Below are 16699 nucleotides of genomic sequence, written 5' to 3'. Positions count from 1 at the left end.
AATAATATATCAATGTCTTAATTATTTTAACGGCATAATACGATGTAAGTTGTCATGAATTCAGCACTGTGAAATTTATGGAGAGTGGGAGTAGTTTTTTTTTTTTTTAATTTTTGCACACGTGTGCGTGTTGCGATTTTCACATTCCGTGAGAAGGTTAACGAGAGCTGATCTGCACACCTCTGAATTTCTACGTTTTGTTTACAACCTCCATGTAAACAGTGAGCAGCGTAAAGTGACGTAGCGTGGAAAATCAGCCAATGAAAACCCTTATTACAACTCATGGGAAGACCCTTCTGGAAGAGCGTGACGATGTGACGTATGATGAAGAGCTCCGACTATTAATCAACAAAATCAGTCAGGTGTGACGGGATAAACCAGACCCTATGCTAACGGTATATATACTTCTTATCTGTTAAGTGAGACAGAAATTATAGCATTGCAATACAGCACAAATATGCAGTAGTAAAGGATATTTATAAGAGTTGAATTTAGAATCATTGTTTGAAATTTTTTATGTTTTAGTGGATATCGTCTCATATAGTTAGGTAAGTGATAAAAATTATTTTTATTTATTTATTTTTTGCATGCGTGAATAGAATTCATTAATGTATACCGGGTAATTCATACTTGCACAACTTTACTGTATTTAAAAGAAATGTACACAAATAAAATGAAAAATGAAATAAGGATTGCATTTTATTTTCCTATGTGTGAAAAAGGAAAAGGAAAATGACATGGTATATGCATTTATTATATAGAAGAATATACACAGTTGATAATCGTGAACTTTACCAAGAATATCATGCTAAGAGTAATTGATGCATCCAATGACTTCAGAAAAGTAAGCACAGATTTCTTTGCAAAAGTTGCTTGTTAATTATGGCCTGATCCTGTGGTTACTTGGTGTAACACGATGATAAATGAGCTAGCCGGTGTCCCTCGGTAAAACACGTGTAAGTGGACAATGAGGCCCTAGATTCCTGGGCGGGTCAGTTTGTTTGAGAGGGTAGTGCGGGAGAGTGACATCTTGTAACTGTGTAAATGAACACACACGCCCGCGGTAATTAGCACAACCAATTCATCAACTGAAGATTTACAAGTAAACATGATGTATGAACCCAGCCAAAAAAGCCGAAAAATTACGAAACAATTAACATACTTTTTGCACAAAGGCAAAATACAGCATCAGAGGCATAAAATGTATTTAATTTACTTAGATTCCCTAATGAATTGTTGAGGCTCTGATTTTAGCATTGTGACCTCTTTGAATTCAATTGAACATTTTGAAAGTATAATTCTAAATCATTGCAATACAATTTATCAAGTTTGTACTATTGTCATTCATTTCATAAATTATGCTTATATGCTTTCCCTGCATGCATTTGTCCAAAATAAAAAAAAATTAAAAAAAAAAATTAAGGGGCGTAAGAATCTTAATGTTTATGAATCGTATTTTGTACATGTAAGCGCTGTACATGTAAGCGCTTTGAAATTTCATTGAAATATACAGTATTATCTAATTATGACCAATCTTTGAAGATTTGCTGGTTAATATACATCTAGGTATATTTTAACGATAAAGTTTATACAAATTGAATACGAATTATTAATAGAAAATTGAATCTCTAAAGTAAAACATGTTCCAAGGTCAAAACTATCATTGAGGCAAGCGAGACAAATATCTCACTAAAATTTGAGAGATTTCTAAGAAATATACTTAATTAAATAATTATGCATGTCTTTGTACAACAATACTTTCAACTTTTGTTTCAATTTCTGTAAATCGATCATCCCACCAGGTGCTTCATTATCGTCCAGAAAGCATTAAATAAATAATTCACAATCTGAAAACTTTTAAAGAAGTATTTAATTGCCTAAATATCCATGTTTCTGACCCTCTCCCATACAGCGGTCAGTTTGGTTGCCCCCAGACCACTTGCCTCACTAAAAATGTAAGACTATAGTTACCGCCTTGCATTCTATGTGTATCCAAAATCATCCATTATATTACTGTCAGTGATAGCATTAATTTTGGTTTTAACCCCTCCCTAAAGTTTGGTAGAATATTAATGTCATAAAATATTTACTTACTTACATACTTACCAATGCTAAACACACCAAGATTTGTACTTTACACGCCTGACAATCATAAGTATGAGCTGGCAAGACTAATTAATTATTATTACCGTAATGTTACCTATATATGAATAACGCATTCTTAATGTGTAATACACGATGATTGGCGTCGCATATATTTTGTTATTCTGTCACATAATTCTGTGCCCTAACTAACCTCAAGTCCAACTAAACAAACTGTTTTATGCTTGCAAAGGCATCCATAAAGTTCAAAATCTAATTTGCATGATTTATACTGTGGCTTATGTAAATTAGATGTTCAAACACATGGATGTAAACTTCAATTTTTTTTTTTTTACTGAATCATGTTAGTATCATTTACTTATATTTACATTGCTATGAAAACTCTGATAAAAGCAATTAATTCTGTTTAATTATTTTACCTTAGTAATTTTCAACATTCTGTATAAAGTTTGAAAGATAATTTTGTAATAATTTAATTATACATATTATACATACATATTTGATCATATGATTTGGTTTTATCAGGACTATTGCCTTACAGACTTACACCCCCCCCCTCCTCCAACCAACCAACAACCCCCAATTTTAAACCAATTCCTGAGCTTAGACCAGAGGTTTTTTATTGAACTACTCAGAAACCTATAAAGTCATTCAAATTTTTAAAAATATTTAAAATAATTTAAAATAGTAAGGTCTGGCATATACATGTTACAATTAGTATATTTTATAAGAGAATCCTAGAAAATAAGCTTAAATACCCTTCAATCATTAAGAATTTTCTACTCTTTCACCAGATTCTTAAAATCTAATTAAAGTGTGGGCTTTTATTAATAATTTCTAATATTCGATTTGTTTTGAAGAAACATTTTAACAAACAAATGAACATTAGATTATGAAAACAAGACTCTTAAATTTATAACAGTGTTTTCTGTGGTATTATTTCTCGAAAACTTTTTTGTGATTTGCCTGGTTCCGCCTCTGATGTTTTGGAGGTCCGTATTCGCTCCGCTCCTTTTTTGTGTTGTTTTGTGGACTTTTGATCTTGAATGCTGTTCGTTATCTCCGTATGCTTCATTAATAAATGACGTTTTTCATTAAAAAAATAATACTTACGGTTAAAAAAACAAATAATAATAATAAGGGACTGCGAACATTGTGTCCATAGGAAGATAAAAAAGGTTAAAACACTTCAGGTACATTAACATATATTCGCCCATTCTTGACACCACAGTGGTTTCTGAATTGAGCGTTCTGTACATGTTTCCCCGTCAAACAAGTAGATACGTATTCATTAATTCTACACCTTTCACTATATCATCTCACTCAAAAGGCGGCTACGGTGTAAACTTTTGACCTCTGTTAATTGTTATTGTTTGGTGATGTCATTGAGAAACAAGGTATATATACGTAAAAATATTTAACTTAGAAATAGTGCACTATAAAATAGACAATATAAAGAATGTAGTTAATGGACCAAGAAATACTGAAGTATACCAAAATCTTTGTTACATAAATCACGGGCAGAGTAATAGTTTCAATTGCTGGAATTTAATTTTTTGTATGAAAATAATGTAAAAGTCACAGTCTTTAGATGTCACAGATAGTGCTCGCTGTCTAGGATTCACCGTGTTTTTATCTCTTGAAAACATCCTCCTTGCTCTAAGAAAATAATGACCTACATGTAATAATTTTTCTGAAAGACCACAGTCAACATACGTCCTAAGGTAGATTGTACATATTTATTTGCTACATGTAAGAAGGTCATTGCATCAACCATAAAAATAAATTGCAAAATGTTTACTGTAGTGTGTAGATTGGATGTAAAATCTTTTGTAACAACAATTTTTTTTATTAGTGTCCTGCATTGTTTAGAAATTTTTCTTACGAAAAACTAACCTTTAAATTTGATACGAAGAACATATATACCAAACTGTGGGGTATAACCCTCATATGCTAAAATGGTACTTCCCTAAAAAAAAAAAAAGAAGAAAGAAAGAAAATTAACAAAAGATAAGTGAATTCGAAGCCATTACACATATCATAAAGCTTAGTTGTTACATGCAGTTTTCCCTCATTTTTTTCTCTTATTAAATCTTAAATAGGAAGAAGCTATATCAGAGGACTTAACGTATTTTATTTCCATTTTGTTGGACATAAGGAACTGTAGTATTTCATATATGAACAAAAATCTCAGAAATGTTTTCCATTTGTAATGTTTCTGCTTAATTTAATAGCATTTAGTTTATTTTGTTTTTACAGATATGGAAGCACAAGTTTTCCTTTTCATCCTATTATCTGTGATATCATGTTCCCTCGCCAAGAAGTAAGATCCGTCATATTTACATCCAATAAAGATTTTTCATCACGTTACATTTATTTTACCAACTGAGGCAAAATTCAACGTTTCTTCAGACTGAGAACATTTTAATACAAAAAATAAGATTAGAAATACTTAAACGCAATTTTTAAACTTTAATTTCTTATTTGTGTTTAGTATACACATGCTCTAACAAGTTATACCCCATCTTTCAGTTCCTACATTGTTATGTTCCCAAAGACCATTCGTCCTAACCTGGAGACGAATGTAAAGGTCCAGCTTCTGAATGCAGCAGGTGCCCCGGCGACCACGGTAGTGGCCAGTCTGCTGGACAGTAAAAATAGCACGGTCGTGTCCGAAATCAGGACCACAGGTATATATCAAAATATGTAGACTTCATGTATTGTCGCGTCCGGAATGAGGACCACAAGTATATAGATATCAGAATTAGTAAATATGCATTGTCGTGTCCGAAATAAGGACCACAGGTAGATATCAGAATAAGAGGACATGTATTGCCGTATCCGAAATAAGGACCCCAGGTAGATATCAGAACTAGTAGACATGTATTGTCGTGTCCGAAATTAGGACCACAGGTAGATATCAGAATTAGTCGGCTTCACGTATTTTCTTGTCCGAAATGAAGGATAATGGATAAGAAGCCTTAAGTCCTAGAAATGATGACCACAATAATTATTCACGTTAGCAGGTTTTACGAGGGTTGTCCCGTAAAATCGTGGACAAGTTGTCTAGTTCGAAAAATAATCATCACTGCGTTCTGAAATTTTCACCACTTTTTAGTAGATAAATTATGAATATACATAGCAAATTTCAAATAGATATATGCAAAGGTTAACAAATTGTGATATTTTATGTTATGTACTGTATCGCCCTACGGCGCACGGATGATAACGTCAAAGTGTCTAAAACAGCGTCACGTTTCATCTTTGCTAAACTTGAAGTTGGATAAGCCCCTCTTAAATTTAGAAATTTTATTGATTTACATATGTGAGTATCTATAACCAGTTAAGAAACCAATGCGGCACACTCATGCGATCTTCTGAATATTTATTAGCAAGTTACAGACAGTATTCTCACCATCATTCAACTAAAAGAGAATCTCACATCGACGGTCGACAGTGACAGCGTCCTTTGCTATTACAAATGGCAGTCTGTCCATATGTTTTGTACTATCTGGGGACTCGACCACGAAGACTTCACTAAGAAAACTTTCATTTCATTTATATACTAAAGATCTGGTGATATTTTTCATATTTTCTTTCTTCTGTATTCATTTAAAGTCTCTTAAGGCGTCATTACAACATCCTAATCTATCTGAACTGCTCTCCGGTGCGCCGTAACGTCATAAAAAATCGCCATTTTTCGTGTATTGTGTTTATTACTTTCCCATTTCAAATGCTTGGGAAACTGCCAAAAATTAACCAAATGCCTTGAAATTTTTAAAAAGACGACAGAATTGATTAAAGAATGGAATTAGGATAATTTTCAACCTAATCTTATGTATTGAAAACTATTATTACCAATTAATTCTTATGTCTTCTCGAATATAACCTTGCTATTTTTACCGTGCGCCGTAGGACCATACCTTGTGCACATTCAAACAGAATAAAATCTTTATTTTTGAATATATATTATCAAAAACATTATGATTCACTTAAATATGATGAATAAACATTTACTGAAAATTTCAGCTTAGTGCGCCCATTACTTTTTGAGAAAAACGCTTTGTCCACGATTTTATGGGACAACCCTCGTATGTTAACTCCTGTATACTGGAATTTAGCAACTGATTATTTAAGTGTTTGGAAAATTTCGATTTACATTCACTTTTTTTTATGAAATTTGCATAGAATGACTTTTCTTTTTATCAGATGTAGGAATCATATTGACTTTGCTTTTCTTTTAAAATTTAGTTTGTTTTCTCTAGAGTATTTAAATTCTCTTTAAAATTATTGAAGAATCACAATTAGCCAAAGAAATGTTCAACAAAACGTCCAGTAAGCTTAAAATGTGATGTGTTTGTTTATTACTAAATACGTTACCTTTTTATTGCATCATCATAAAAAAACTATATTTTCTCTTGTAGATCCCGAAAATCCAACATTGCTTACAATTCCTTTAATGGTAAGTTTCAGTTTGCTGTAAATGATAATCGATACATAACTCATCATTACACCTCCTAAAAGTCAAGATTTCATTTATAAGACATATAGAATATCAAAAACAAAGCAAAAATTTATTAATATTGGTGTTAACTTTCAAAAAACCATAATAAAACTTAACATATACATTTTTTGCTTTAAAAATTGATAAGATGTTCCATGCTAAAGTAATTATGTTTTGTACAACAGATGCCCTCCACTTTAAGCGCTGGAGAAGAGTATGCTATTAGTATTCAGGGAGAGGGAGGAGTTAACTTCAGTAACTATACAAAAGTAGAATTCAATCCTAAATACTCATCTGTGATGATCCAAACGGACAAGGCAATCTACAAACCTGGTCAAACAAGTAAGCATTTCATTGCTTCAGAATTCCTCTTCACAGCAAAACCCATTCTGTACCAGAAATCCACGTGGAATATTTGTTGTTTTAGATGAGTGTCACAACTCACGTACACACATCCTTACCCTCACATAGACACACACCTTCACACTTACAATTTGATATTTAGATGGCATCTTTAATAATTTAAGACCAGAGTTGTTTTCTATCATGATAATTTATCTGTTTCTGTGTTTTCATTAAATATTACATACATGTACGCCATTGATATCCAAAACCATAGTCCACTGGGCTGTCGTTATGTCCATATTCAAGAATCATTTCTCTGATTCTAACAATGACTAATTTTTGTGGGGTTTTTTTCAGTTCATTTCCGTGTCTTTGGAATATACCCAGATTTATCTGTTGTAAATCAGAACATTGATGTTGAAATATACGTACGTAGCTTCTTCTGAGTTTTAAATGCTTAATTCATAAGTTCTGAATTAGAGGCACTTAATAAGAGAAAGTCATGGGCTTGATGGAACACGTTCTTCTATTTTTAAAAGGACCCTCTTGGAAATAAAATCGCTCAGTGGAAGAATAAGGTTCCTGATAATGGAGTGTTTACAGACAGTTTAGTCATGTCGGACCATCCTGTACTCGGGGAGTGGAAGATAAAGGCTGTGCAAGGGGTAACAGAGATTTCTATGTTTTTATCCATTATTTTCTTGTTTGAATTATGCATGTGCTTCCTCTTCTATTTTATGTTCCTAGTCCATTGGAATCTGTATCAAAAAAATAGACCTTTAACTGAAAGTGGAAAATAATATTATAAATAAATTTGATAAAGTCTTCGAATTATTTTAAAACTATTACTTGTCTAATGCTTACTTTTACAATTAAGGTCTTATTTGAGCGTTAATTTTATGATTGATTGACAATTTTTTCTTCTCACTCCAGAATGAAGCCCACACGAAGACAGTTACAGTCGATGAGTATGGTAAATATATTCCCCATTCACTGTTATACAGCCTTCAGTTTAATGTCTTCTAAAGGTGATTTTTCAAGAAACCCAATATAGCAATTTATCGGTCAATTAAAACAACTGACTTTATTTTCAGTATTGCCAAAGTTTGATGTAACCTTGGATCTTCCCCCATACGGACTGAGCAACAGAAACCTGACTGGCATCAAAGTCATTTCCAAGTAAGCGCACATCGCGAAGCTATAAAATGCAACATATTTATTACAGATTTTTTAAAATCTTTATTACAAAGAAAATATTAGCTAAAATTAATTTGCGAATACCTTTACATATATTTATTTCATCATTGAACTAGACACTTTCGTATTCCAATTACAGGTATACATTTGGTAAGCCAGTGAAGGGACAGGTTGACATTAGGATCCGCCCGCCCTTCCTCAGCACTAGTCCTTGGTCCATCGAGAACAGGAAAAAACAGGGTCTCCTGAACGAGATTTCTCATACTGCACCGGTAAGCTTAAATTCTTTTACTGCATACCAAACTGGTGAACTTAAAATTTTATACTGCATACCGCACCGGTTAAATAAATTTTCATACACCGGTAAACTTAAATAGTCATACTGCATACCACACCGTTTAACTTTAAATTATCATACCCAGTACTGCACTGTAAATTTTGTTTTCACCGGTAAAACTTTAATTCTTAACAAGACAACTGGTCTGAAATCTATTATGTATCATAATGAAAATTAATGTTCTTTAAAAGCACTACTAATATTTCTTTATCTAAATTTTTCATTTCTTCAGATAAATGGCGAATATAAGTTTGACGTGGAGAACTCCAAGCTTAAGAGTCTTGATAAATGGCTGGACTACAGTGAACTGTTGTTTGAAGTGAACGTCACAGAGGCAATAACTGGGCTTAGACAGAACGCTTCCGGTACTGTCAGATTCTACCCGTTTGAAAACAAAGTGGAATTCCTGGAGTCTTTACCAAAGACGTTTAAACCTGGTCTTAAATATACAGTCCTAGTAAGTAAACTAAAATGCATTAGTAACTAGTGCTAATTGTAACGGGAACCGTTACAGATGTTCCCCAAACGCTCCCCAACTCCCTTTCGGTGCCATATTCCCTGTAAGCTTCATTAAATAAGACAAACTCTGTGCATTTTTGACTTTAACAACGTTTTCCCAGAAGGATACCAATTATATTCAATTTTTAGCATTGCACCCAAGCGCATGTGAATGCATGTGCGTTATGACCATATCATCTTGTCTACACTATTTATATATTTTAATATACATGTACTATGTATTAAAGCATTCAGTCTAAAAGTAATAAAAATCACTCATTCAAGTGAATTTTAAATATACTCGTTTCAAATGCACGCACGTGCGTGCACGTGCATAATGACTACACCTTCTTGTAGGAGTCCCTTATATTTATCTATGTTCTAAATCCCATCCTGTTTGGTTGAAAAACAAGGGAGTTATAGCCATTTAAAGTTTCAGCCAATCAGATTGCAGCACACGTGCATGCGCGTTATTTCATGACTTTTTTTTATATCATTTTGTAGGATATCCTAATGCATGACTATATTTTAAATTTCAAAGAATTTCGTCAAAAAACAAAGGAGAAATAGCCATTTAAAGTTTCAGCCAATCAGATTGCAGCACACGTGCATGCGCGTGATTTCATGATATTTTTCTATATCATTTTGTAGGATATCCTAATGCATGACTATATTTTAAATTTCAAAGAATTTCGTCAAAAAACAAAGGAGATATTGCCATTTAAAGTTTCAGCCAATCAGCTTGCAGCACGCGCACATGCGCATACTTTCATGAAAATTCTTATATATCTTGCGGTAGATCTTCATAATGTAGGACTATGTTCAAAATTTCAAAGGATTATGACAAGAAACAAGAAAGATACTGAAACTTTAGTTTCAGCCAATCAGAGCGAAGCGCACGTGCATGCGCGTGAGATCTTGCTATTTTGACCATGCTATCTTGTCTATACTACTAATGTATCCTTACATAATGAGTTTCAAAAAATTTCATCAAAAAATAGAAAAGTTACGGCAATATCCATTATATTGGTCATTTCACGTGTTGCACGTGCGCGCTCTTGCAAGCACGTGCGCGCAAAATGACCTTCGTTCGGCAACTCTACATAACATGCCTACTGACCCTAAAAAGGTTTCACCTAAGTCGGTTGTGTAGTTTACAAGATCACTCGTGGACAAAATTTTCCCAGGAAGAAGAAAAATAATAAGAACTAGAGCAATATATCGTTGCAAAGCAACGAGTAGGTCTTCCGTCCTGTTCTGACCGGAAGTGACGTCAACGAAAGAAAGCAATGAGCTAAGTTGTCTCAATTGACTTAAAAAATTCAATTTTGCGTCAAAACCTTAAAAAATAAGCTATTTTTGGCTACTTCCGGTTTGACCGGAAGTGTTGTCGACGGACGGAAAATTAAGTTTTTATGCTTCCAGTGACATGTGCTACCCAAAAATATGTCAAGAACGGCAAAAATATGCATTTTCGTACTACTTCCGGTTTTACCGGAAGTGACGTCGCCGGATGAATTTTGACGATCCAGATAGATGAAGCTTAGCATTTTGAACAACTTTGCTTCTTTGACGTATTACAAATTCTCAATACTTTTTGAGATATAAAGGAAAAACGTTTGGCCCCTCTCGGCCCTTAATTATAGGGGCCAGCCCTTTTTTCGAGATATCGTTTGAAAGATCACGTAATTTTACACTTCTTTTGTTCTTTATGTCTTAACGAAATATTTGTATGTAAAAAGATATTGAAGAAAAAGTGTTAGAAATTTTAAAATTCTCGACATGCCCCTTTTCGGACCATAGCGAGCGTCGGCATGCAGCACTTCCGGTAAAAATGAAATACGTATGTCACATCTACATATATTGCTCTATCATTGCTGAAAAACTCAAGTTTCTATCCTAAGCCGTTTTTGAGAAAACTCGCGGACAAAGTGACCCTCTGAAAATCACTAAATCGCGAAAATCTCAAAACCGGAAGTGACGTCATCAAAACAAAAAATTATATATCAGGATTGTTTGATGTTCTATCAGCCCTGAAAGTTTCATGAAAATCCATCGAGGCGTTTCCGAGAACTCGCGTGCACAAAATCGGTAAGAAAAAAAAACAATAATAATAATAAAAATAGTGGAAAAGAAACCTAAGAATAACAAGGTCTTCCGCTGAAGACGGAAGACCTTAATAATAATAATAAGAAACCGAGTAAAAACAATATGTTCCCCAACTTCGTTTGGGGAACATAATTACATAAAAGATGTACTATAAATCTTGCTCAGTATGATCTAATAACCGCTATACTTAAGGAATCACTGTCTGGTTAGGATAATATGCCAGGGCATCAACGATAGTGAGAAACATGGGATAATTTGCATAACGGGCGAAGCCCGTTTTGCATAAATTATCCCATGTTTCCCACTATCGTTGATGTCCCTGGCATACTATCTGAACCAGATAGTGATTCCTTATATTTCCATTTCATTGTAAAATAAAATTATAGATTTAGATTTTAAAATTGTAAACAAAGATTTTAATTACACGAGGACTCCCATGACAATTTTAATAGTTCTCGCCCACTGACGTCAAATACAAAGGCAGCCGCACGAGATTTGCATGCATATTAGGCGTCCTTAGCTCCTGACCTATCGACCTGCCTAATTTACATTCTGGTAGAATTATCAATATATCAACTCCTCTAGCTTTCAAAGAGTTTTCACAAAGAGAAAAATTAGAAATGGAAATATATATATATATATATATATATATATATATATATATATATATATATATATATATATATATATATAAAACGTAGCCTTCTTTATATTAGGCTTGCAGTAACTAAGTTTAATATGATCAAGGTGCAATGCTGTCAAACTGATAGTGTTCTATGATTTTATCCGTTGTATTGTTGTTTTATGATGTTATCCGTTGTATTTTCCTCCAAGGCACCTGATTCCACTTCTGATGTTTTGGAGGTCCGTGCACGTGTTTTCTTTGCTCCCATTTTGTAATGTTTTATAGACATTTATCTTGAATACTGTTCGTTATCTCCACATCCTTCATTGTTTAATAGGGAAGAGTAACCCGTCAGGATGACTCCCCAATTTCCCTTCCGACGGCCTCCAGGGTCAAACTGACCGTGACCCACACCCTGCCCCTCCCCTCAACCACCACCACCACCACCACGACGGAAATACCGCCACCACGAGAACCCGGAATGCGGCCTGAGCGTCTTCCAGTCGACGAACCAATGATATCACCAATCAGAGGACGGCATTTCTGGCAGCCCGTCTCCAAAGACGAAAAGCTGGAACCCGTCTTCCTGGATGTGGATGCCGATGGCGTTTTTAAATATGAAATGACAATCCCAGAGAATGTCAAACGGGCATCAGTGGAGGTGAGTGAAGGCTGGAATTTCTTTTAATGCAAACAAAATCTCATCCAACTAAAGTTTTTTTTTAGAAAAAAGGGTAAATACAAAGTTATTTTTAAATTCCAAATTTTCATTTATTACTTGTAGGCAGTATATGAAAAGAGTTCATCATACCTTAGTCTTAATCCAAGTAAATCACCCAGTAACAGCTTTATGCAGGTGACACTACTAAATCCTGATGTCAAACCAAAGGTAAGGACTGTGGACAATTACAGATTATTCGATAAAAGTACCGAGTACGACCAGTTTTAAAACGATCGAGGCAGAATACTGACAGTAATGTTGACGTAACAAGGTTTTCGAAAAACCTAATTTTAAAGCGGCATTTTGTTTATTCTATTATCGTTATTATGAATTTTAAGCACATACATATTTAACCTAGCATTGGGTCGAATTTTTGAGTTCTGTTTTATACCCAATATTGCACCTAGTTTATATTTTTTTTAATTGAATTTAACATAAAGCAGCCTAGCTTGTGCGCATGGAAAGATATATTCTGTTAATGTATGTTCCAGGAAACTTATCTTTGTTTGTTGTGAGAAACGTATCTTCCCTGATTTTAATATTTTTGATATTCTTACTTGAAATGGTTGAGAAAGATTAAATTTTAAAGTGATGTTAATTTCACTCTCCCCTTTCTACCCCTCCTTCTTGGTCTGCGCATGGTCTTCAATTTTTCTGAAGCGAGGACAAAGTGTAATTTTGTTGCATCCTGTTAAATTTAGAAATTCTGTTGGTGAAAAAAACTATATATAATATCATTATTATTTAGTACCGTATAAGCAGAAATTTTAGCGAGGCTTTAATTTTGGCATTATAAGTGAAGATGTTGAGATCGCTGAAATTGAATATCGCTAAAATTAGTTGCAGTAAAAGGTTTAAAGCGCTAAAATTACATCTCGCTAAAAGTAAAACAATTTTTTTTGGACAAATCGCTAAATTTGCGTCTCCCTAAAATTTCCACTTATACGGTATGTACTTTACTCAAACAAATGGGGAAATATTCACAAAACATTTTATAATGAATATTTCTCTACATTTTTTAGACTGGATCTGTTTCAACGTTTGAAATCAAAACATCTGAGCGTACTCCAAAAGTTTACTACCAGGTAGGACACTTATATTTCCTTTTTGAATTGTTAGTCACTTCAAATGTTACCTTTCCAAAAAATAAACTGCTGTTAAATCATTTATTTTCATGGAAGTTTGATATTTTTTTTTTGTTTTCCTAGAACAAAGAGACTAACAAAAACATATTACTTACGAAATGTTAGTTTTTAATTCCATAATGGAATATTTGTTTCTTAATTAACTACGATGAAATATAATTTTCTTGAAATACTGATATTTCTTCAAACAACGAACGACGAAATTCTAAATTTACTCCATGAAAATAAAAACAGCATGCGAAAATTGTCTATCTTAACCCAGTAAAACATTTATGAATTATTTCAAAAATATTTTATAACCATACTCCGCTTATTAAGAAAAATAACAAAAGGGAGAATTTTGGAAAATTTTATATACATAGTATTAGATATACTGAAACTTTGCGATTTCAGGTCGTTTCAAAAGGACAGGTTGTAGATTCAGGAGAAATTGACATGCCCACCTCAGGGGTTAAGAAGTTTAACTTACCAATTACAACAGAAATGGCGCCAAAAGCTCGTCTTATTGTCCATTACGTCAGAAAGGACGGAGAAATCGTCACTGATGCACTCACTTTCAATATCGATGGAATCTTCAAAAACAAGGTATATCTTTAATAATATATGATTTATTGATAATTTTGAAAGATCATCATAATTTTTAGAACAATAATATCATGCTTCACCTGCTATCAGCTAGAATTTGATTTACTTTCAACATTCCAAATCCAGAATGTTTACTTTTGTGTATTCCAAATTAAAAGAAAAACATTAAATTATGCTGGCTTTTTTCTATTCAAACAGGTGGACATTGATTTTGATGTAAAGGAGACACGCCCCGGAAATGAAGTGGTGGTGTCCGTCAAAGCGGATCCGGATTCCACGGTTCATTTGTTGGCGGTGGATAAGAGTGTTCTTATTTTACGTAGTGACAATGACATCAAAGAAAGCAGGGTAAATAACTTATAAAAGAAGTCATTAAATCAATATCTGAGCCCTTTCTGAAAAAAAACACGTCAAGCTGAACTTTATAACGACGACACAAACTATTAGATTTATCGATGAGCATCTATTTCTTTATCTAAATCAGAATTATTTACGACTACCTGTTACTTTATGCCTTGTTGTGCTGCAGGTTAATGACGAGTTAAACAGCTACGATAACGCCTTCTCCGGTGGAAACTTGGGACCTTTTGCTCGAAGCTGGCATTGGTGGCCGAGACCCTCGGGTGGGGAGGATGCTGAAGATGTGTTCCGAGTATGTTCTGACATGTTTGATTTTATCATCAATTACAAATAGCAATCAAAGAACTATAGAGTATAAAATTAGAATGATTAGCATACTTACTGTATATTGCAAGTAAATTTAGCTTATTCTCTAGAAAGGAACACTGTTCGTTATCTCCATTTGTTTCATAAAGAATGTAAATATTTTTTTTATCTTAAAGCGTTAATTTAAATGTAAAAGAATTGTTTATTCCTTTCTGTAAAAATGTTTTTTTTCGTTACAGAACAATGGAATGGTTGTCCTTACTGACGCCTTAGTCTATAACTACGAAGAGCCATGTGAGTCTTTAACTAATTACTCCCCTGCCTTTTTTGAAATTCAAACAAGTTAAAGTAAACTGCAATGATTTTTATTTTGACATCTTTATTTTCTTGCAATGTTTTATAAATCTTATCTCAAATTTGAAATCTATGAGTATTTTTATCTTTTTCTTCAATAATTAAAATGGTGCTGTTTCTTGCTTGACATACACTTTTTAAAAATAATTTTAACAAAAAAATTAAAAGATGAAAAAAAAATTCAAAAATCGTTTAAAGTCATTGAGTGACAGCATCATTGAGTTTGTTTGACATTCCGACATGGCACTTACTACTGGGACATTCTCGCTTTGGGTTTTGCATGTTTTGCTTTGATTTATGGTTTACACATGATTGCATATTCTTGGTGCCGTTTTTATAGTTTTCATTTCAATCATTCGTTTATACGTTGGATTTGGCATAATGTAAGCATGATTTAAGCAGCAAAATGATGGTTCAACTTGACCATTTTCGCATGTTTACAATTAACAAACGCTTTATTTGGTCCTTTACTTTTAAGTTATATATTTGTTGTGGGAACTGATGTTGATATGAAAGCAAGGAAATTTACAAAACATTCTTTAAAAAAACACACTCATGGACTAACTAAATTTTTTTTAAACCACCTCAAAAATAAAAAAAAGTACTAGTAAATAAAAAACAAGTTTAAAACAGGGAGGAGTTAAGGTGCATGATTAGAAATCATAAAAGATCAGTTAGTGGATAAATATTCTTCTCTCTCCGATGAAGAATTCCGTTGCAAAGTCCCACGTATCCAAAGGCCATGTCGGTCGTCACATGGCTTGAATTCATGATGACGTAATCTATTCAAGGGCTGCAACCCATGCCAATGTTACGTAGAATGGGTGGACCGGTAATGGCCATGGCTGCACAGCCAGTCGCATTTGCAGCCATGGAGAACAGAGTAATGGCTGCCCCAGCTGCCGGAAGTGGACCGCCTTCTTCTTCATCACCCCCACGCGTGAGAAAAGTTTTCCCAGAAACGTGGCTTTGGAGCAATTCAAGCACCGGGTAGGTAAAACCACTCCCTGTCATGGGACGGTGGGTCATCTAGTGTAGAATAAATCTAGAAACATGCGTGCAAGTGATAACCTGGTCATATATTCAGTCCGAGATCAGTTGAAAATTGAGCCTAGATATTTATTTGTTTCTTCATCAAGTATATGGTACCTAAGGGATGGTTGATGGTAAAATAAGGAATGCTAGTATATTAAAGTTATAAGAGGAAAATAATAGTGATACTGAACTGTCATCCACTCATTAGGTATTTATTTATCTGCAGAAAAAAAGTGTATATTTTGCTTAAACTTTCTTCCTGTCGATTTAACGGGTTTCCTCCTTAGAAATCATAGAAATAATTCCAAACACCTGATAGAAGATTTCATGCTTCAAATAAACAGAGAACAGTGTTAAATTCCAAAAGCACTTAAATACGTATATTTAAACTTCGTACCAAGGTACAATTACAGAATCTTGTCGATTGAATACATGATTTCTTTATATACGTAGATAAGAACATAACTCTTTGCTT

At 33.6% G+C, this 16699-nt stretch overlaps 1 protein-coding gene across 4 annotated transcripts in view; it reads left to right on the top strand.

The window, feature by feature from the left end:
• Positions 1–402: 402 nt before the first annotated feature.
• The window catches only part of LOC134265488 (CD109 antigen-like), an 82425-nt gene continuing 66128 nt past the window's right edge, over positions 403–16699 (top strand). For 3 of the 4 annotated variants that reach the window (XM_062747705.1, XM_062747706.1, XM_062747704.1), the window contains exons 1-19: positions 403–548; positions 4363–4426; positions 4636–4793; positions 6528–6565; positions 6793–6949; positions 7310–7380; positions 7492–7617; positions 7886–7925; positions 8047–8131; positions 8289–8421; positions 8719–8943; positions 12056–12379; positions 12503–12607; positions 13462–13524; positions 13978–14169; positions 14368–14517; positions 14699–14821; positions 15075–15129; positions 15981–16179. In XM_062747705.1, the coding sequence (XP_062603689.1) occupies positions 4365–4426; positions 4636–4793; positions 6528–6565; positions 6793–6949; positions 7310–7380; positions 7492–7617; positions 7886–7925; positions 8047–8131; positions 8289–8421; positions 8719–8943; positions 12056–12379; positions 12503–12607; positions 13462–13524; positions 13978–14169; positions 14368–14517; positions 14699–14821; positions 15075–15129; positions 15981–16179 (2306 nt within the window). In that variant the 5' untranslated portion in view covers positions 403–548; positions 4363–4364. The remainder of the gene's footprint in view (positions 549–4362; positions 4427–4635; positions 4794–6527; positions 6566–6792; positions 6950–7309; positions 7381–7491; positions 7618–7885; positions 7926–8046; positions 8132–8288; positions 8422–8718; positions 8944–12055; positions 12380–12502; positions 12608–13461; positions 13525–13977; positions 14170–14367; positions 14518–14698; positions 14822–15074; positions 15130–15980; positions 16180–16699) is intronic. The other variant, XM_062747707.1, reaches the window with a different exon arrangement.

The sequence above is a fragment of the Saccostrea cucullata genome, unplaced genomic scaffold (assembly GCF_032062105.1).
Source record: "Saccostrea cucullata isolate Sc308-1 unplaced genomic scaffold, CSIRO_AGI_Scuc_v1 ctg401, whole genome shotgun sequence".
Classification (NCBI taxonomy): Eukaryota; Metazoa; Mollusca; class Bivalvia; order Ostreida; family Ostreidae; genus Saccostrea; species Saccostrea cuccullata.
This window is presented reverse-complemented; position numbering and strand designations above follow the sequence as displayed.